Source organism: Triticum urartu, chromosome 5A (assembly GCF_056163025.1).
Source record: "Triticum urartu cultivar PI428250 chromosome 5A, HENAU_Tu73, whole genome shotgun sequence".
NCBI lineage: Eukaryota > Viridiplantae > Streptophyta > Magnoliopsida > Poales > Poaceae > Triticum > Triticum urartu.
In genome coordinates, this window is record NC_141877.1 from 538,177,244 (window position 1) to 538,199,278 (window position 22,035).

General features: G+C 41.0%; 2 protein-coding genes across 2 annotated transcripts; both read right to left on the reverse strand.

Moving 5' to 3' along the window:
* Nucleotides 1-392: 392 nt before the first annotated feature.
* Nucleotides 393-10,020, reverse strand: LOC125510367 (RAD3-like DNA-binding helicase protein). The gene is made up of 28 exons (XM_048675515.2): nt 9,568-10,020; nt 9,399-9,462; nt 9,158-9,233; nt 8,843-8,907; nt 8,715-8,759; nt 8,518-8,618; nt 8,268-8,409; nt 8,027-8,088; nt 7,846-7,925; nt 7,661-7,731; nt 6,557-6,644; nt 6,316-6,388; nt 6,151-6,243; nt 5,851-5,959; nt 5,369-5,462; nt 4,588-4,671; nt 4,331-4,487; nt 4,053-4,240; nt 3,868-3,912; nt 3,679-3,707; nt 3,478-3,599; nt 3,347-3,394; nt 3,073-3,197; nt 2,462-3,000; nt 1,438-2,374; nt 1,305-1,358; nt 1,058-1,204; nt 393-798 (listed from the first exon to the last, which is right to left on the reverse strand). The coding sequence occupies exons 1-28, from the start codon at nt 9,938-9,940 to the stop codon at nt 733-735; spliced, it is 4,077 nt and encodes a 1,358-aa protein (XP_048531472.1). The 5' UTR covers nt 9,941-10,020; the 3' UTR covers nt 393-732.
* Nucleotides 10,021-11,515: 1,495 nt separating this feature from the next.
* MLH3 (MUTL protein homolog 3) lies at nt 11,516-21,036 on the reverse strand. The gene is made up of 25 exons (XM_048675514.1): nt 20,719-21,036; nt 20,146-20,280; nt 19,873-19,924; nt 19,742-19,789; nt 18,660-18,817; nt 18,505-18,562; nt 18,256-18,313; nt 18,057-18,149; nt 17,808-17,973; nt 17,706-17,721; nt 17,385-17,608; nt 16,743-16,821; nt 16,593-16,634; nt 15,047-16,495; nt 14,874-14,967; nt 14,690-14,792; nt 14,386-14,586; nt 14,007-14,051; nt 13,878-13,931; nt 13,642-13,748; nt 13,339-13,387; nt 12,680-12,739; nt 12,266-12,338; nt 12,064-12,149; nt 11,516-11,925 (listed from the first exon to the last, which is right to left on the reverse strand). The coding sequence occupies exons 2-25, from the start codon at nt 20,269-20,271 to the stop codon at nt 11,728-11,730; spliced, it is 3,639 nt and encodes a 1,212-aa protein (XP_048531471.1). The 5' UTR covers nt 20,272-20,280; nt 20,719-21,036; the 3' UTR covers nt 11,516-11,727.
* Nucleotides 21,037-22,035: the final 999 nt, after the last annotated feature.

Below are 22,035 nucleotides of genomic sequence, written 5' to 3' on the forward strand. Positions count from 1 at the left end.
AGGCAAGATTTGTGCTACGATTCAAATATGTACGAACATAAGTACAATGATCAATGTAGTATCAAGTTGGAGAATCTGTATGTCTATCAACCTTATGTGAGTAACAGTGCTACAACAACCAATTTAGTGGAACTGCGGCAGTACAATCAAAACCTCATGTCCTTTTTATTGCAGCAAAACACAATCAAACCTCGTAACATTTTAAGTTAAGGATTAAGGCGGGCAAGAGCTAGCTTAAAAAAATTCATCAATAATAGGCACTAAAAAAAGTGTATATGATGCTTGTCAATTGTGATCTCTCCAGAATAGCATGGAGCAGGGGCCTACAGAACTCAGCTTTGGTTGAATTAAAACTATCAACAACCCACTGACTACAGAGAGGATAGCAATCCTTATAAATACAGACACTGGAAATTTTGTGTATTTACGTCATTGTTGTTTTGAGTACACATAAAATCAAAAGTCTGCATCGATACAGTGGAAGTGTTCCAAGTTCAGTCGCCCTTCCTAAGATTTACAATTACAATACGCACAGCACAGCAAAAGTTGCTAATGCTCATATGGCTCTGTATTTACAACATGCATCGACCTCAATGAAAAATCTCATCTCCCTCCAACTCATCTAGCCCACAGCTGAGTTAGCATCTTCTTCCAGGATGATGTGTGCCAGTAGTGCTGACTGCTAAGGCACAAATTCTTCCTAGTTCGCCAATGAACGAGCCCGAATCCATCCTATGAGTCCTCCACGTTATGCACCAGTTGTGGTTTTGTGGATCTGTTCGTGCTAGGTAACCTAAGCTGCTCATAGAGTACCCCCAAAAAAAAAAAGTTGATCACTATGTCTAGAACTGGGATTGTTTAGCTACCAGTAAACTATCAGCAATCTTCTGGGAGTGCCATGTGGTTAGCTATCTTAGAGGTTGGCCATTCATTTGAAAAATCTAATACAAAGAAGCAAGACCAAAATTATGCTGAACATGGCAGCATTTGGAATAACAGGAAATTGAGCATAAGCAAAGTGTAATTAATAGGTAAGACACCGCAACTGGTGACTAACCTTGGACCTCCGTGTGCTTAGTGACACAGGTTCCTTCTTCACTGGTTTATAAGCAAAACTCTCAAGATCGATCACCGGTGGGGGTGACATGGGTTTACTAGCATCTGTCCCCATGGGGTTACTAGCAACTGTATGATCTCTTGCAACCTTGATATGGAAAAATAGAACAGTATTTTCTTTTGTTAGCTTATTACTATGTCAGCGATATGACTGAAGGGATACAGGTCTGGGAAGGAAAACCACGTACCTGTTCATTTGATGGTTCATGCTTGAGATCCAAACAATCAGCAAACAGGAGCACCTTCGTTTGAAGAGAGGGACAATTAGAATCATGTGGAAATAGTACTAAATCAAAAGATGCATCAAAATGTGGAAAGTACCTTGTTTAATGATTCCAGATTTGAAGCATCAGCTGCAAGAACTTGCGCTCCGAGCACCGTGGCAAAAGAATTTTCACGAGGACAGAAAGGACATGTTACTGGCTTGTATACACATCCATCCTTCTCAGACCAAACACCGGACTGATGAGCAGAACCTTCACTGCAGAATTTGCTAAGGATCCCTTGATTGAGTGAAGAAGCTTCACATACAAGAACATTTACCACAGCTGGTGGCGATGACATAAGATCTTCTGCGAAGCCAACAGTTGATAGCCCATGTCTCAAAAGACATGTCAAGTACAATTTTGAGGGCGATGCCAATGAACATGAAACAAGAAAGCCATCCTTCTGTAATCCAAGTGGCGTTTTGCATGTGGTGCAACGAATATCAAGCTTTGTTCCTGCAGATTTATTTGATGCAAACTCTGCCGCCTTGTGACTTCTTTCAAGCTTGAAATTTTCACACCTGGACATGTTCAGACTTTCACAACACAGACCATCAGTTCTCTTCAGATCTCGGGACGCCATGCTAACAGCACAATCAGTATTGCAGAAAGATGTGCTTGAAGGATTAGAAGGATTAGAATGCTCTGTGCCAGTACAACAGCTCACTGGTATATTAAACCTTCTCCTTTTCTGGTACTGAGAATTTACGCTTCTGTCTATTGAAGATTCATGATCCAAATGATAACCTCTATTGGCTGTTCTTTCAGGAGTACCCGCTGATGTTGACACGCAAGATTGGTTTCTGTTAGCTGTTGAGAGCGAAGCAGACACGCCTATGACCTGATCTTCACCATTGTCCATCGCTGCGGATGTATTTACCTCAGAATGAATGCTGGGGCTAGCAACTGGATCCTTAGCAGAGGTTCTTTCCACAAGAGTAGGCTCTTGCGACCTGTCTTCTGGTGGAGTGAAGATTGTTAACTTTGCATGCCTGCAAACAATAGCAAGGTTAAGTAAATGAGAATTGAATTACATCACAATTCTCAGGAACAAACATGCCTGAATGATGATAGATTACCCAGACATAGAATCGCAAATTTCCAAGTCGATAACATTTATATCGACTGCATGATTTCCCCCAATGTCTGATTCGTCTTCCAAATTATTCTGAATTTTATGCGATGGAGGAAGTTGGCATGCTGTTGAAAGACTTCCTGGTACAGGGGAGCTTTTTTTCTTTGTGAAGTCAGAAGATTTTGAAGAGACCTGGCATGCTTCGGATGATGTACAAGGCCTGCCATAATTTTCATGGTCTACTCCCACAACATCAATGTTTGAAACCTTCAGACTGCCATGTTTGTTCTTTACCTTCTGATTACTTTGCTGTACTGAGTGCTTTGAGAAATCTGGTTTTGGCCAAGGCAGAATTCTTTTATCACCATGTGATGTAAGTAGATTGTCATCCAACTTACCCTTCAGATTACTTTGCAGTACTGAGTGTTTTGAGAAATTTGGTTCTGGCCAATGCAACTTTCTTTTATCACCGTGTGATGTAAGTAGATCGTCATCCAACTTATCCTTAGTGGACATTTCTTGACGTTTGATCTTAATATGTTCCTGAAAAGATCACCATTTATTTTAGATAGTGCATCCACATTTAGAATATCAAATGCATAATAATATCAGTACCTCAGCCTTCTGAAAAAACTTCTCCATCTTATCCATTGTCTCCTGGAAGCTACCATAATGCTTAATTGAGTTTTTAAGCCATTTTGAAATGTGTAGAAGGTTTCTCTCTTCCTGATATCGCTCATCTGTAATAACAACAGTGATCATAAGTAATTTTGAATCAAGAACAGCTTATTGTATCCAATGGAATACAAATCAATCAAATAGAAAAACTATAAGAACCAACTTTCTGTCAAGCCATGAAACATTTGGGAGTGAGAATTGAGTAACATACCAATCAAAATTATGCCTCCGTAGTCAAATTTATGCCGAATACATCGACCTAGAAAAATAATTATAGTAATTAGCCATTTTAAACATCTTAATTACAACAAATGATCTTCAACAGATAAAGTAGTATCATACCAGCAGCTTGATTCAGAGCACGAAATGCTTGGTGACAGTACCATTCACTCCCACTCAAAAGATTCTTTGATGATTTGTAGGAATCATTATATTTCTTTTTCAGCTTTACTTGGACATCATTTCTGATGCATGAATTAACGTCAGAAATAAACACAGCAAAGGAACTGCACTTATGTCTAGAAGAAGAAAAAAGATACTTACATATTTGGGAACGGAATGCCAACAATGACCTAATGTCTTAGTCAAGAAAAATTGCTGGGCATCAAAAGCATACAGGTGCGGCAGCTAAAAACGTTAGACAGTTCGCTATTACCAATCATGCTACTGGATAGTAGTGCAGAATTTGACACTGAGCTCTTTAAGGCATATAACAATGAAAATAAAGGATACAACAACCCTAGCATTGTCATCAGAGAAGTCAATTCCTTCAGATACCTGAAATAAAAATCAGCAGCGACAAAACATAAGCTAATGGCTGCTGATAAACACGCAGCACCAAGACTTTCAAATTGGGGCTTATGCATGTGTACATATGCATTTATGGTTGTGTGCATGTAAATGGATAGAATTAGCACCTTGCCACGGCAAACTGCAAGAAAAGCAGCTCCTCCTTTAGCAGATTCCTGTGATGAATTCTTTCTCACTCGATTCTTCACAATTTGTTTTGCACCACCTCTGCCTTTCTTAAGAGGAACCTTACCAAGGATTGCATTATAGTATCCATTTAGGACAGGCTCGAGTTCCTCAGTACTACCTCTAGGCTCTGAAACAAACAAATCTCAGATAAGCAACAAGCAGGAAACATAAATGTAAAGTGTGTCTTTTAGAGTTTCTGAAGCAGCATAAATCTTACCAACAAACACCGGTTTTCGAGCATTCAATCGTGCCCACTGACCAGTCTGAGACCAGCGCACTTTCAATTTGTCCAACAGCTTATAGCTAGGAAAAAACACTAGAGCACCACCAGGCACTATTCTGCATATTTCTTCTATTGAAGCTCCAAGTTCATCCTATATAAAAATGAGAGCATTAAATTTTTGGAGAAAAGGATTTATGTTAGCACATAAAAAAACAATGACTACCCACAAAAAAAAAACAATGACTAGTTACCTGGAAAGAATATGCATCTGCAGTTTTATAGCTGGCATTCAATCGATGTGTTGTTGGGCCAGATGACAGTACACTAGCAAAAACCTGCATCACCATACAACATAGGCTGAGAAATCGCATAAAGTGATTGCTTGGCATAAACAATCTATGATGATATCTCTACTATGCATGCAAGCTCCATATCTTATCCAGGTCACGAGTGAATTAAAGGGTAAGAAGCTTAGAGTTCATCAGGCCAAAGCATTTCTATGCTGCCTGGTCCAGGACAGCACTGTATTTCAATTGGTGAGAAATGATGATCAGTTAGGACTAGCAAAAAAAATCCTGAAACCTGACAAAACTAGCTTAACCATTATTCTAATTGGTTAGATATAAGAGGATTGGGCATGTACAGTAAAATCAAGCCATGTCAGTTAGCTCAAAATGTTTAGCTTTCAAATAGTTTAAATTAGACAACTTTTTATTACATTGCCTTGCAATTTATCATATTGCACACTTTTTCAGTCAAAATATCGGATAAAGCTTGGGAATCTATGATAACATTTAACTGAATATTTATTTCCATTACAATGGGGCAAAATGACCAAATTTGCAGAAAGAAGGAATCATGTTTCACATTTTACCAGCTAACGTTGTGTGGAACAGAAAAAAATCTGGAGTGGGGATAGGGGAAACTAGTATGGTTCCACTTTCCTTAACTTCATACCCAATAGTTAGTAAAAACTATTGCCATTTGGCTATGCAGGTATTTTGTAGCACAACCTACTTGCAGGAGACACACCTGAGAATCAGCATCGATTACGTGAGGAGCTTCCATGCAAGCATCAAACTGTACACCGAGTTCAGATGCAAAGGAGCCCATTGGAGAGAGTGTGCTGCAGAGATATATGTTAAGAGCCAGCTATATATTATCTGTTGATCTGATATTGCACAGAAACTGTGGGCTATTTTGGAAAACTCCAGAAGTGGATAACCAGTTATTTAGTTTGGAACAATTATATGTCAGCTGGTCATGTGCCTACATGGCGGTGAAAAGCCTGTTCGCACATCCATAAGGCTGAAAGCCCTGTGCTCGGCCAAATTCCAGCTAGCAAGTATGTGCCATACATAAATTTACCATATTTACTAGTTATACATTACATGTACATACACTTGCTTTCTTTTCTGTTTTTTTTTTCAATTCATCGAAGCCATATGCTGCTACCGTAAACTAAAACACTTACCTAACATTTTGAGAAGAGAAACGTCAACGTGGAAACTTACCCAGATGTCAATATTACTGAATGGGTTAGATCTGCAATGTCTTGAAAAACAACAGCAGGATTGAGGCACCACAAACTCATCACATTTCTCACTCCAAAGGCAGAAGTGCCTGCAAATGATGTGATTCAAATATGTAATGAGACTGTCAATGACTTGAAAGTTGATCAAGCAACCAGATTTGTAATTTAAAGAGCATCTGAATCTCATGTACAGTGTCCAAGAGCCAATTTTCTCTTGATAAAATGTTCTCCCCTTCCACATCATTAGGAAAACATATTATAAGGAAGTAAGCATGGCTACCTTCTCTGTGAGCAAACCGTTGGATAGCAAGTTGGTAATCATACAAATGGCGCCCATTCCTACCAAAAAAGTGACTCAATGAGGAGAATAGACCTGAAAAAAATTCATGGTATTATTAGGTTATTAAATTTACTGAAGATTAATGGGGAACAAGGTGTTGCTTACTCTCCAGTGTCATAGCACCATGACCAGTTAAGTGGTCTCCCTCTGACTCAGTATCCGAAGCAGCCTTAACTGCCTAAAACAAGAGGCAATATCAAGAATCAAGGTGCATGTTGACAGTCTTGACAGCCACATGCCACAGAAAGAAATATTACAGAGAAAATGTTCCAGAGCTACATTAAACTAGTGAATATAATCTACTACTCTGGAGTAACTGCATTTTGAAACTTGAACTGGGAAGCACCTTCGTCGCACATTCCTGCAATATCGGGAAGTATGCAGGAGTAATACCAGCATTCTGGAGTTCCTTCACAGCATTTTCACCAGTCCAACTGAGGATTACAAAAGGTTATATCAACTGGATGCAAGGAAAATGCTTACTTTCGTCCTTTATTGCAAGCATGTAGTTATTCTAGTGAATTGTACAAGTGGAAATTAATTAACAAGATAGAATCCAATGTTTTTAAAATATTAATGGATGATTTTTGGATTTAGTATGCTTGAAATTTGTACTGGAAATAAGTAGACAAGTATCTAATAACAGGAAAAAAAATCTGAGATGCTTTAGTGCCTAATGTGATTCCATGTGCAGTACCAAGTTATTTGCACTAATGACACAGCACCATAGAAGCAACTGGTCATGTTTCAGTGGTCCATAAAATCCTAACATCTCAGCGCGAAGCAATCATGAATAACTTCTGAAAGTCTGAGGAGCTCTTCCAACTTTACATATCACAGCAAATCCATGCCAAACGCCAACACAATCTTTGGTTTAACATTCCATCGGCTGTGCGGCACGGATACAGATATGTGTCGGTATCGGGGCAATACAGATAGGGACACTTAAAATATTCAAAACGCCAATACAGGGATATACTTCTAACTATTTTTCAAGTGAACACTAAATTGTTTGTCTTAGCAGGAACAGCAAATTACATGGCAAAGACACTTTTTTTGGCTTTTATTTTTCTAGTGCATATTTAGCGCTTGCAACCTCGATTCTGAGCTGAGTAAGACTATCAATTGTTACCTTTTTACATGAATGTGTTCCAGCCCCAACTGTTTACTAGCACATATTTATTCCCAAACCTTAGGTTTTATTTGGTCGCGGAGATGGAGAAGCGAAGGACGGCAACAATGACAGTGTGATAATTTGCACTTTTTCCATCTAGGGATGGCAAAGCTGGATGAATTCAGAGATATTTTTTTACAATGTCAATCTTGCCCCTAGTAAATCAACCAATGGAAAAGGTCGGTACCTCTATATAGATCCTGATACTGGTACCTCATGGCAAACATTAGATAGATAAATCAGGTAAGAAACAACACAAGATTCCATAGTACGTACAATGAAGGAGGATGGTCAAATTCGTTATCTCGTGGATCACCCTCCTGAGCAGAAATCCAAGTGCTAAGCCCCTGCATAAGTACTAGAGCTTAATCCCTGACACCAGCATTGCTACTAGGGGTGTATTCTTCCTTTATTAATGGGGAACAACAGGATTATGAATTCTTCTCTTCTCATAAATGTACCTCAATGATGTCATGCAAGGGTTGGTATATCTTTCCAACAGCCTGATCAGTGGCTAACTTTGCTAGTTCTTCCTTGAGACCTTGATCACAGAAATAAATAAGTTTAGCTTAGCATGGGTTGTAACAGGAGGATATGTTTTCTGAACGATGAGCTTTAACAGAACAGTGATGATCATCTTACTGTTAAGTGATTCTTCATCAACATCAACACTTCCAGAATCACGTGCTATGTCTTCTATGTTGCTGCAAGGCAAGGACTTGAAATAAGGATAACAGCTGGAATTCACCGTTTTGTTATTAAAACTGCTCTGAAGAGAAAACTTCCGAGTGATAACTGATTAGGAACCACAAGAAATATATTGCTAGCTTATCTAAGGAAACCATTGATTGACACTGAAAAAGAATCATGAGTCTGGACTTACTGCGCTTCATCGAGAATAACGATTGAGCCAGCGATATTAATGTCCATTGCTCTCCTGACAATTGGACTAATTAGGTAGTTATATGGGCAGAAAACCAGTTGAGCTGCTTCTGCCATGGTTTGCGCAGCAAAATATGGACATCCTGCAGATAACCAAAAAGAAAGGTGGCAAGACAATAGATTTCAGCATCCAGTGGTGGCATAATGTATCCCTCAGGGGAAAATCTATGTAACCAAAGAGATAGACAAACCTTTGACTTGTCTTCCAACCTTAAGAAGATCCTCAATATCGTGAACTTCATAGGAGCCACCGGTCTGAAGGGATGGATGACGACTCAGTTTCTGTGCATTCCTGCCAATACATGTTTCTCCTCGCATTAGTAGGGAAAGGGGGAAACGTGATCAAGGTTAAATATGTTTTTACACGAAAGAAGCTAGGAAAACTCACTTGAATTCTGGGCATCCTTGAACTTTGTCGTCTAGGAGCCTCTTGCTGATGAGGGAGAAAAGGACTCACTACATGGTTCACAATGAAGAACCCAAACAATTAGTAAAGAAATGTGTCTTGTATGTTACCATTCCTCGTCAATTGAGTCAGCCATGCATGCGGTCTTGTTGACGCAATAGTGCTTCCTTGAGGCCTGCATTGCATGATCACTGGCTGGTCAAACTACATGCAGTTTAACTTCAGAACATTGGAGCCCCACATAAATGTGGCTCCTGGGGATTACGGCTTAAACAACACACACTACCACATGATGATTGAACACATGGCTTGGCGTCATTTGTGCCACTGCTACTTAACATTGGTCGGATAATGGATTTCCTTTTCTAACTGACAAAAAGAAAAAGAGGCAAGAAGTGCACTGAGATGGGAACATTAGGTAGTACCAAGATGGCCATGCGCACTCGGTACGAGGTCTTGCGCAGCTCCCGGACCACCTGAGTGATCTGAGAGTGCGTCCTCCTGCAGCAGACAGACAGACAGACAACGGAACCAAGAAACTGATCAGGATTTTTCGATGGGGAATGAAATCAATCAGGATTCATCTCATCGATTCAGACAAGCAGCCAAGAAACCTGGCCGGCAAGATTGTCCCATCGGTTCAGTTCAGGGGAGGGCAGATCTTACGTGGCGTAGTAGATGGTCGGCGCGTTCTTCTTCTTGGCCGCCGCCGCCGCCTTCTCCGGGATGCCTGAACATCAAGAACCGCGACACGCACCAAGTCAAGAACGAGCAGCAGCGGGTCCTCGATCCAAGAACCGGCGAAGCAGAGGACGAAAGGGGGGAAGGGGCGTACCGGGAGTGGGCTGCTGCTGGGTGTCGTCGGGGACGAAGCCGCCGCCGTGGAGGAGGGGGTCGGGGGCGGCGGGGGCGGGGGGCGCGCGGAACGGGTAGTGGCGCTGCCAGGCGAGCGCGGCGCAGAGGAGGGAGAGCGACTTGCCGGTGCCGGTGGGCGACTCGAGGAGCGCGTGGGAGCGGCCCTGGCGGCGGCCGCGGTCGAGCGTGGCGATGACGCGGCCCATGAAGGCCAGCTGCGTGCCGTACGGCTTGTAGGGGAACTCCACCGGCACGCCGCTCACCTGGTACACCCCGCGCGCGGGCGCGGGCGCGGGCGTGGGCGCCGGGGTGGCGGCGAAGTCGCCGTCGTCGTCGTCGTGGGCGGCGCCCATCGTCCCGCCGGCGGGGAGATTGGGCGGGAGGATTTGGGGGGGAACGGAAATGGAATGGCAGCCTCCGACATGTCTCCGCGCGGCTGCCAATATTACGATACGAGACGACGCCAGCCCGGGAGAGAGATGGGCCGTCCTCGTGGGCTGACTCACCACAGCGACGTTGTTATCCTCCATTTCGTACACGAAGCTCATGGGCCGAAGATTGCCTCGTTTGGGCACAGCTTTTTTTTTCATTTTTTCTTTTCACATTATATAAGGCTATAATTCGACTCAAAAAATATAAGGCTATAATTTTCTTGGAAAAAACACCGGATCTGTTATAAATGTCACTATAAGTAAAGGCATACTAAAGTAATAGAAAAATACATTATTTGGTGATTATTATTTGATCGATGGTCGATCTGCTTGCTAAACAAATACTCCCTCCGTTATGGGGCGGAGGGAGTAGTACTCTATATCATATCAAGCGTAGTAAGGTTGTCACATACTTCCTCCGTTTCTAAATATAAGACTTTTTAAAGATTTCAATAAACGCTACATATGGATGTATATAAACGTATTTTAGAGTTTAGATTCATTCATCTTGCTTCGCATATAGTCCATATTAGAATCTTTAAAAAGATTTATATTAGCAACGGAGGAAGTAGATGCTACTACAGCACACTGCCCTAGAGGAGAAAATAACACAACGTGCTAAAACATAATGAAATAAGAAAAGAAAAAGGGTAATCCAATAATGTGAAAATCGGGTTGATATCTAATGGGATTATCGCAATCAACCGTGATGCGGAACAAACAACCACGGCACCGAACATATATTTTCTTCATGAAAGAAAAGAAACCCAAAGAGCATCTCTGATAACACATTGAAAACCATACTAGCCGTCATCTTTGTTGACTGTACGTCGCCCGCCAAGCCTTGAAAAATGCACTCAACTAGCAGTTAAGAAAAGGGACACCTGTCAAGGCTCTCGTTATATCAGGCTTTGAAGACCGCAATAGGCACTCACCACTAGGAACGAGTGACCAGTGAAGTAATATTGGCTGGGGACATCACCCCGCATAATGTATGCTTGCAATCCTTCATTAGTATGTGCATCTCGCTTCAGCAGAGCCAGAGTGAAACAAAACGGTTGCACAAAGAAAGTGAATACTGTACCCGAAAATGCATAAAAGCTCTCGGGTGCTACGCCCCCCTATATACAAAAATAATTTAGTAATTCAAAAAAGTCAAAAAAATCGAATCTTTTTATGGAATCAAACATGACCAGGTATTGCACTCGTATAAAAAGATTTAAATAGGAAATGACTTTTATTGTATCTGGGGTCAAAGATTTCCCAAAAAATGCTAGATACAAATACTATTCATGCTATATTGTCATCATAAATTTATTTATTTTTTGCCCTGAAGTCAACGAGAATTATTCCTTGGCCAAACATTTTATATGAGTACAATACCTAGTCATATTTGATTCAAAAATATATCCAAGATTTTTTTGGCTTTTTTTGAATTATTGAATTATTTTTGAATATAGGGGGGTGGAGCACCCGAGTGCTCCTAATCCGCTTCCGTACTGTACCATATTTTATTGCTCGGTTAATATTGTATTTACATGAAAATGACTGACTGCTCTCGACAAGCAGACTGGTTGATGCTTGCTTTATCATCTCTACGGCAGAAACGAATGCGCGCGGGGCTACTTTACAGTGTCGCCCCCTCCCCCTACAATACAAATCACACTATTTCTGGAGGGCTATTTACCTTGTCTCCCTACCTCTACATCCTACAGGGTGCCACGCCGCAGCCTCCTCAGCTGTCTGAGGCGGGTCCGGGCGCGCTCGAGGCTGGCTTCGTGCTGCGACAGGCCATGCCAGGGCTCCTCCGCCTCGCTCCTCCCGCTCGGCGCTCCCAGCCTTGCCAAGTGGCGGCGGAGGGACGCCACGTTCACGATGGGCACGGTGGTCGGACGCCCGTGAGCACACTGCACGAGAAATGTATTTCCATTTCATCTATGGAAGAACAAAAGGAAGCTCCCATCTTCACTGACATCTTCGCAAACTATATCATTGGGTGGCGACAGAAAAAAAAGGAACCAGAGATTCTTCTGTCTTGTGTTTACCTGGAAGCACAGGGACGTCGCTTTCAGCTCTTCAATGATCAGAGAGCACTCTGACGGTAGCAAGGGATCGCCAAACATGATTGCCCCTGCAGTTGTAAACCAAAGGGTGAGTATCGACATGATGCTTACAGCGAAGGTACAGATTACAGAAGATGCTTGAGGAAAAGGTTCCGCGTACTAACATGAGGGATGAAATGTTTACCTCTGCAAGCTTTGTAATTAAGAATACGGAGAACTGCTGCAGGGATAGACGATGACCCGTCGCTCTCATCAAGCTACAGAGAATATCAACGGGTAAGTGAAGTTGCTGTGACAAAATCACACATGCAGGTGGGTGAAATCGGTGCAGTTCTTTTCATTGCAAATGGCACGTTGATTCAAATTTTCGCCTAATTCACTCATGAGCTCAATTTACATGATACTTCAGAAGCCATGCCCGCAGGTTACTACTTCCTGACTGGCATTTTTCAAACGTGAGAGCACCAGCCATCTACTGGTGTACAAATAGGGTGTCAAGAAAAGGCTGAAAAGCAACCTACGTTCGAAAAGTTTGACTTGCATAGTCCTAAATGTATTAAATGAATGAGAAGAACTTAAAAGGAAGTGTATGGATCACCTGCTGAATAAAGTCCGTAAGATCTTTTCCTGTCAAATCAACACCCAAAATACATGGAACCTGTGGTGTAGATGACCATTAGCACGCGAAAATACTATAATGCAGTTTTTGCTGAGAAAATTTCACCAGATATTTGTCAAATTGATGACAAACGAACAATTCCACTTCTAATAGGTAACAAGACAAAAGTGCAGATAACGATAACCTAAGACATCAGGGGCTATCAATACCACAACACACAATAGATATTGCAAATTATTCAACTCAAGAAGAACAATTATCCCTTACATGATTGATTCTTTCCAAGAGACATGGTGATATGAATCTCATAAAGATATGGCCTGAATATTATTACAAGGAAACATTGTGTAGAACACTTTCTGAAGCTTGTCTGTTATTTTCAAACTTTTGAGAAACCTGAGGTTAACTTCTCTTTCCATTCATACAGTAATTATCAATCTATGCACAATTTCAAGGTGAAGATCAAACGAACTTTTGGGGTTTTATAACATAACCATTTACCTATGAAATAAACGGATCTCAGCAATAGTACAAACCAATAGGACTCCTAACCCGGTAGAAGATTGAAGTAACATATGTAGGAACAGCAATATTACAAACGCGTTGAATGGATATAGATGATAGAAAAGGTTGCTTACAGCAGCAAGGGTAACTACACGGCCTTGTTTCCTCAGAATGTTCATGTTCCTGAGTATAAAGTAAATGGTATATCTTAGTATCAACAGAAGGATTCTGTAAGTGCTAACAAAATTGCAAAATCTAAAGAAAACTACAGTCAAATCTCAAGTTGTTAAAAAAGAAAAGGAGATGCGTTAAGTACTGAAAGGGGACTGGAAAACTAAAATGAACAAACAGAAACGTGTGAAACAATTTCATGAAAAATATAGCTTATAAGACAAAACCGATAAAAAAATAAGACCAGATGGTAATCAAACACATACTTTTTGAATGAATGAGAGGAAGTGCTGGAATTGTTGATAATCCAGCCCCATTTCTGAATCTGCTCAGCATACTTCTGGAACAATTGAAATCCAGCCTCAGGGAGAGCCTGGCACCACATGGAAGTCTTAGCATTAGCTATCAAAAACTCAGTTTATAACACTACAACATTCGCGCATGTCCACACGTGTTATATTAACACAACGCAGCAGATGACAAATATAAGAACATGAGGTACCATTTCCTTCTCTGAGTCCAAGTAAGTGATACCTCGGTCTTCATCTGATAAAACCTGAAAATCCAATCAACATGTAAGATGAAAAGCCCTATTTAAAAGTTGTTCCCTGGTAAGTTTACCATTAACAACCTTGCTACGGAGCTCCTCCAAACGTATCCTTTCATCAGCTGCATGCTGCACAGGAGTAAGATAGGACATGACTTTCTAAATATCTCAGAAAATATTTTCTGCCATCATACATGCATTGTCTACTTTCGAAATTACACGAACATAGGGAATGCATGCTTCAGAATTCACTATCGCGATATAATAGGAATACTTTCTGATATTGGACATATATCCAAAAACCTCAACAACAAAAAAAACTGCGATCAAGCATGATGAAGTCAAGGATCCACTTCATGAACATTCGCTAATTATTATTACTGCAAAGAAACAATAAATAGATATACTACTAAAAATATTTCATTTGCCAGGAATGCTGTTTATCAAGTAATAAGCTACAAACCTGATCAACAAGGAGTAGCATTTCCCCAGATATGACGGGAATAAATTTCTTATCCAGCTGCAACAAAACTCTTGCCTCCTCAAAGCAATTTTTATCAATACACTCAGGAACTAGCGAGCTAGAAGAGAGATGTAAAGGCCCAGAAGAAATGTTAAGTATATCGTCGTAGCATGCGGAAGGAATATGTGGCGACTCCAAAGCCTACACAAGGAGATAAAATAGTAAGCATAGAATTAGTGCACAGTAACTGGGCCATATTCAAGTCCATATATGTGAGTATCTCAAACTTTAATGCATGCTCAACTGTATGCTGGTCAGAGTCATCCCGCCATTTAGTTATTTGAGCAGTAAAATTTTCAAGCCCATCAGAACATGTCTCTTCATGCATTTTCACGTTTCCCTTCAAGCTGACCCAAATGAGAGAAGCGTTCAGTAACAGGCTCAAGGACTTTTTCAGCATTACGTAAATGCGGGCAATAGCAGAATACCTGAAATTTAGGCCACAAAATTCACTGCTGCAAGTCTCAGGAATAGGCTGGGTTGCACTCATATTTGAGATATTCTCTGGTGCAGGTGCAGTTTCTACATTCAATTCGAACAGTACAAAGTTAGCACTGACAACACAATACACAAGGATGGCAAAGGTTGCAAGAAGAATAACCTTCTGAGTCCTTAATGGGGATATCTTTATCACCGTCTGCTGTCAATTTAGTCTGAGGATGATTTAATCCAGGGAATTTTCGTTTGCCTTTGTAAAATGGTGGGGCAGAACAGCTCCTAGATCTACCCTTGGAAAACCTGGATCTCCTGTCGCATCCAAAATTGTCTTGATTAGGTAGATCTTTAATAGGCACACTGTTGTTTGCCAGGTGGGAAGAAGAGCCATTCAACTGGTAACCGTTGGTACTTTTCTCGGGAGAAATAATGTGTGACAATGGTGCACTGATTTTTGATTTCCACGGTATCTCATCATCTTCAGAAACAAACTGATCGACATGATTGAGGTAATTCGGTGACTGAGGTTCATCATCTAAGTTATTGAAATGTTTAGATCCTTCACATATTCTTGACGAATTACTGGTGAATCTGTCCCAAGTAGATCTAAAATCACTGTCCATATTTTCACAGTTCCAAGAAGCAAACCTTTTACTTGATCTCCTCTGCAATTCCAAGCCAGTCCTTGCATGACTTTGACTGCTAGGTGTATCAGGTAACAAGAATGAATGAGATAAATGAAGATGGTTATCTTTGATGGAGGACATATCCATGACGTCACTTTCCCACGTTGCACGGATATCAGGGAAGTTCATCTGAGCAATTGCATTAGTTTCAAGGCCGTCAACATATCCTGCTGCAGTCCCCAACTGCTTTCTTGTACTGCACCTTTTCAAGATAATGGGGGTACTACAACCTTCATGGTAGAATTCATCACTGAAGTGGGGCATCTCAGGGCAAGAAATATCACCCATTGTCTCTGTGACTTCATTGAGTAGGCAATCATCATCGAATCTATCAAATTCAGTATATAATCCATCACAGCCAGACATGTTTCCATTTATATTAGTTTCATTATGCATAAAATCACAGGTAATTCTGTTGGGTCTATTGACAACCCCAAAGCAAGGTTCTTGGAGATCAATTTCTGGACCCATTATCTCAGACTCTTGGTTATCAGCTGAAAGGCCTTCAGTTTGCACATCTTCAAAATTTCCAACTTCACAGGAATATGCATGCCCATGGAATATACCTTCCATCCGTCGCTTTTTCCAAACAGTTGGGTTAGCACCTGAAAGACTACAGTCTTCTAGCTCGGAGGAACCATCCTCCAACCACTGATAACTGACCCTTTTAGGAAAATGTGTAAGATCGTTCCTAGCAACATTGTCAGAGTGTTCAGATGCATCGCTGATTCGATCTGGATAACAGACATGCCATGGGGATGGTTTCATATCAAAAGAAAAGTAGTCCAGGTCTTTAGGAGCTGTTGCTGCACCTGTACCAAAATTGCTTTCTCTGACTGAACTCTTACGTGGAGTGTGATCCTGTAAATCAGCATCATCTTCCTTGTTCTGTACATTTTGATGCTTTAGGAAGGCCCTATTCAACTTCACTGCAGCCACAACACCACAACACGTGAAGAAAGGTCACAACAAAGAAAAACAAATGAGAATCAAAGAAGTAAAATATGTTCACCAGAAGTCACTAACCATCACTTTTCAGAGGAACACAGGTATCATCAATAGCTTTGCCTGCCAGTAGGAAAGGGTAACAGTTACAAATCCATTCATACCAAGAACTTCTCCAAAATTATTCAGTTTTAAGACATTACAAGGCAAATGAAGATCTTAGCCTCTAACCTTTTGATGATTGTGGTACATGCTTCTTCCAGTAGTTTGTGATAGTTTGTTCAAAGAAAAACAAGATACTTTGCCAATCCTGAACAGTAAGAAAAGAAGGAAATATTAAAATTAAGCTATGAGAGAGTAAATTCAGCTGAAAATGGAAAACATAAAAGACATCAACGTCTTATTTCTTACACTAGATAACCCCCCCCCCCCCAAGTTGCTGCGGAAATTAATAGCAATGAAATTATCAAAATAAAATTAGAATATACATATGAGAATAATATTGCACCACATTCTCACCATATGACAGGCGGCAAACCTAGAGGCAAATAGAGGGTGGATGCATGTTATATTGCCTTGTGACATTCAAGTTCAATTATTTGTTGCTGAAAAAATAAAAAATGATGATGTGGAGGGCTTGCATGTAGTGGAAAGTGGAAGTGTTACATGCGCTTGATGATGTGGATGGCTTGCATGTGAATTTAAATAGGATCACTTACTTTGATATATAGGATGCCAGAGACACGAAGTGTGCTTGTCCAATTTTGAATAAAAACAAAGTGTGTGTAATATCCATACAAGTAGTAAAAATCAACCTTTCCTAGAAAAAATGGGAAAATCAGAACTCAAAAGCACACATATACGTTGAATCACCTTGAATTCCACAATAGTCTTTGAAGGCTCAAAATGTAGATCATAGCTAGATCTAGGGCAGAAGAAGTTCAGCAAAAATGCAGGGTAGACATTAGTCTTCTGCCTCTTTCGGCTCTGAATATCGGTTTCTTCAATCGTCCTTGTAATAGAAGACTGGAAACTAGCTGCCAGACTATTCAGAATATTATGGATTGGGCTTCTACTGACGAATCTTGAGTTGATATCTTTGAGAAGTAAAGGATGATGTCTCCAACTCAAGTATTTGAAAAATGGTAAAGGAAAGTAGATAACGAATAATTGCCGAATAGGACTGTAGGATACACAAGTACTGGAAATCCTGAAATGGAAAAAAGTGCACTTTGCTAAAGAAAATTTGTCAAAACTTCAGTTTGAACAGCTCGGAATACACAGAAATGACATTACCTTATTACAGAACACATTTGTTGGTCCAGAGATGTGCCCTGAAAGAGCCCAGCTTTGATGTGAGGTAGATATTTCATGAAGGCAACTGGAGACATCATTTCCAAAACTGTCTGATATAAGAGGCAAAGGGGATGATGAAGGAACTGTGTATAGCAACTGATCTTCGCTGCATTTGTAGAAAAGACATGTAAATTGTAAATATGTAGGTAAGACTAAAATGCCTAGTATAGCATGGTAGAATACCTCTACCTGTCAGTGTCAAGAAGTCTGACTGAAAGCTGTGGATGAATAAGTGCAATTCGCAGGACACACTTCTTCACATTGTGCAGTTCTCTTTTATGACTACAAAATATTACATTTAGAAATCATTACTCAAATTATTTATCATACAAAGCTGTGAAATCAGAGAAACATGTACATGTGAACAATAAATAAAGGTCAAATATACCCAGATTGCATTTGTTTTCTCCGCACAGGCTGGTTATAAAAAAGCTCCCGAGCAACAACTACAAAGATGAAACTTCTCTGATAAGTTCGCCAAGAACATGACAAAAATATAGCACACATGACTAGAGAAAAATGACAGCATCTCATTCTTCACATGCATTGTGTATTATAGTGTGCCTAACTTGGTGAACATGTGTAGCATGCATAACAGCCACTCTGCTTTTATTCAAGAAAAATATCAAACAAGTACCTGTTGTACCAACAGCTTCCCTCTGGTCATCTATTCCTAAATGTGAGCATTTGGATCCCTGTGCAGTTGCCACAGGACAAGACATTCAGATACATTATACATGAATAGGTCAAGAGTATGCACAACAGTAAATGGGTATAGTGTGTAAGCGGTGCCTTTATTATCTTGCAGTACGAATTTGGCCTCCCACGAGCCTTCGTCCTGACTTCAACCACAGAGATATCAGAAAGTGATGCGAGCGCTTCACCATTTAATCCAAAACTTCTAGAACTAGATTCCGCATCACCCATGACATCAGGAAACTTGGATGTTGCTGTGATGGCAGAAGGAGGTTATACATCATTAGCACACTGAAATCCACTGAATAGCATTGAGTAGTTCTTTCTTTAGATACTTGCACAAGGTGGTGAGCCTCTACTTAACAAATGACAAACAAGATAATTAATTGAATCTGAAAAAAGCGGTTCCTTAGTTCCGTCAAAGAAAGGGGGGTTCCTAGTTCCGTCAAAGAATAAGGGGTTCCTAGTTCCACCAAAGAAGAAGGGGTTCCAAGTTCCATCAAAGAAGGAAGGGTTCCTAGTTCCATCAAAGAAGAAGGGGTTCCTAGTTCCACCAAAGAAGGGATTCCTAGTTTCAATCAAAGGAGGGGTTCCTAGTTCCATCAAAGGAGTTCCTACTTATTAACAACCAAAAGAATCCAATCCAACGATGATGACAGGATATAAACTAAATTGAGTTGAACAGTGAGAGAAGAAAACAAGATAAAAAATCAGCCAGCTGGAGGTACTAATGCAACTAACATGTCACGACCAACGAGTGATGAAATAAATGTATGTAAGTATGTTATCTTGGAATCTGTATGTACCTACTGATGATTAAATATATTTGCATGCCCTTCTAGTGAAAATAAAGCACCCTTGGTCATTTATCAGTCGTCAATTTATAGCCTTATGCAAGTAACAATAAGAATTCAGGGTAGAATAAGCATATCCCCTTTGAATATCAATCATCGAGGTCAACTATCACAGAATGGCTTTTCGAAGCAAATCAAGCAGTCATTTCTGTATGAGAAAAATCTCATTCTGATGTCCATGAATTCAAATGAGCCCCCAAAAGATATGATTCACTGTGCAAGGATCAGTTGCAACGATGCAATTTTTAAGATAAAGCAAATAGTACTGCTGAGTTAGGAAAAGGCAAGCTTATAAATACAAACAAACAAAAAAATCTAACTTACCATATTTTTCTCCTAATAGAACCAATTCATCTCGAGCAATACCACAACCTGCAATAAGTACAACAAAAAACAAGTTTTTCAGAAGCAAATCCCAGTGATAAGAAAGTTCAAAACGTAATGCAAGCACATACCATCATCTTCCACTTTAACATAACATGCTCTGACATTTACTGAAACGTCGATCTGAAATAGGTACAGGCGTATAAAAATGCCAATACATGATGCTGAGAATACCAATGTAGATCATTTACCCTTTTTGAATGTGAAAGTAAAAAAGCAATACCCAATATAGAAAATACAAGCCGAACTGTGGACTGTTTTGCATTTATGTTCAAATCAAAGGAAACCTATTCAGGACAGCATATAGAGATTCTTTTCTATTCTCCTACATTTGAAAGGCATACCTTTCTGGCATTTGCATCGATGCTATTATATACCAACTCCTCGACAACCCTTGGGAGGTCAGACAAGATAATGCTTGAGCGCAAGGAGCTGTGGACGCTTTTGGGCAAGCGTTTTATGCTCTGCATCGACGTGTTCTGGTAAAAAAAAAGAACTTAGATCAGCCAACGGTAAAGACTGAAATGTATCGAAGCAGGCAGTGTCCGAAAACTATTCCAGAAACTTCAGATAACTAACTAACTTGTCGATATGCTACTTTTCATCAGGTGAGGACTGATCACGATGTGAGATTACAGATGCAGTTCTATCATTGAGGCAAAATGTGCATGTAGCCAACCAACCAACATGGTAAGGAACAGATTGTTTTTCTTTTTCTCTTTTTTTTGGAACATAAGGGAACAGATTATCTAGGCTGCAACTCAGAACGCCACTACGCCAGCCCCAACTCGCGAGCACATTGGACGAGCAAACCATCACGTCCTACTCTTACAAAAGGCGGATCTAGATGGGGTGCGCCCGAGTTTTTTGGAGGTTCGTTAGGGTTTAACCAGTCGTGGACGGAGAAGTGGCCGTACCTGAGAACCCAATGGCCGAAATCGTGGGCAGCGTTGGGATGGCGGGGGAGCGCCGAGGCTGGAGCGGGAACGGCGATTCCGGTGACGCGTCCGACGGGGGCCGGGGTGGCGGCGGGCGGCGGCCGAGGAGGAGAGGAAGGCCGCGGCGCGGCGGGAGCCCTTCGGCCGCGGAGAGGGCGGGCCGGCGGATAAAGCGCTCGCGGCTGCTTCGCGGGGGCCGGGGGGATAGGACGGGGGCTCGCCGCCGGTGGAGCTGAAGAGGGAGAGGAATGGCGCGGGCAGTCGGTGGTGGGAGAGAGGAGGGGGGGAATTGTTAATTTTCTGTTTGGGAGGGGGGTTGGGGTGAAATTTGCAAGCCGTGTTGGGCCTTGCAGGGCCTCTTTTATCGGGCCCAGAGGCCCTGCACGGTCTAACAAGTCCAATTTAGTGCAGGATAGGCCTATAATATACAGTATCTATATCTATATCCACACCAGTATAAAAAGATCTAAAGAGGCAGATTCAATTAATCTCAGCCATCAAATCATGTCAATTCAACGACCTATACTGCTTCAATGTTGAGCGTTCAACATGTTTAACGTGCAGTTAATTTCATGCCAAATATAGTGCTAATCACATAATAACACGCAACTAATATCCTATTTAATATCGGCATGCACTTAATATACTTCCAAATTAACGTGCATTGCACGTACACATTAACTAGTATGAACTAAACAAAAGAATGGTAGAACCCTAAAAAATGATAGGCCAATAGTTTGTTCAGACAAAAAATGGATGAAATCATTTTCGATGTACTTTGCCACGCTTTGGAATTTCAGATGATCCATGACCCATATATTCCAAAAAAAATGGCAACCTGTTGCCACGATTTTGAATTTCATATGGTCCATGACTCATATATTCCAACAGAAAATGACAATATGTTTTGTTACACACAATTACCTAAGGCTAGTTTTTGCAAAGCTAGATATGAACCAAACATACCTTGAACCCATGTTGTCGTGCCCATGCTATTCTTTTGTGTAACACTGCTTAGCTCTTCTGTCTCTAAAAAAGCTAGACTAGTAGGGGAGGAGCCCCTATTGGCTTTTACATCAAGAATTCCCCCCCCCCCCCCCCCCCCCGCCCCCCTAATTTCTAATCGCGCATCTTTGAAAGCAATGACCGCAACAAGGGCTAGGTTTAGTTTCATTAAGTTTTTGCATGAGGTTTTCCCGTTCCTTCAGCTCATCTCGAAGATATATTAGAGGTGGCGTCCATGGCAGCAAGAGTGAGGTGGTGGCACCGGCAATGGGGATATGGAAGTGTGGTGGC

Excerpts from the sequence above, each read along its gene's own strand:
- LOC125510367 (XM_048675515.2), bottom strand. The coding sequence starts at position 9,940 with ATGGGCGCCGCCCACGACGACGACGACGGCGACTTCGCCGCCACCCCG. Across the intron at positions 8,089-8,267 it reads GTTATTCTCGATGAAGCGCA|CAACATAGAAGACATAGCAC; the intron begins GTAAGTCCAGAC and ends CTTGCCTTGCAG. Across the intron at positions 1,359-1,437 it reads ATCTGGAATCATTAAACAAG|GTGCTCCTGTTTGCTGATTG; the intron begins GTACTTTCCACA and ends CTTCAAACGAAG.
- MLH3 (XM_048675514.1), bottom strand. The coding sequence starts at position 20,271 with ATGCAGAGCATAAAACGCTTGCCCAAAAGCGTCCACAGCTCCTTGCGC. Across the intron at positions 13,932-14,006 it reads TGGAGGAGCTCCGTAGCAAG|GTTTTATCAGATGAAGACCG; the intron begins GTTGTTAATGGT and ends TTGGATTTTCAG. Across the intron at positions 11,926-12,063 it reads CGACGTCCCTGTGCTTCCAG|TGTGCTCACGGGCGTCCGAC; the intron begins GTAAACACAAGA and ends TTTCTCGTGCAG.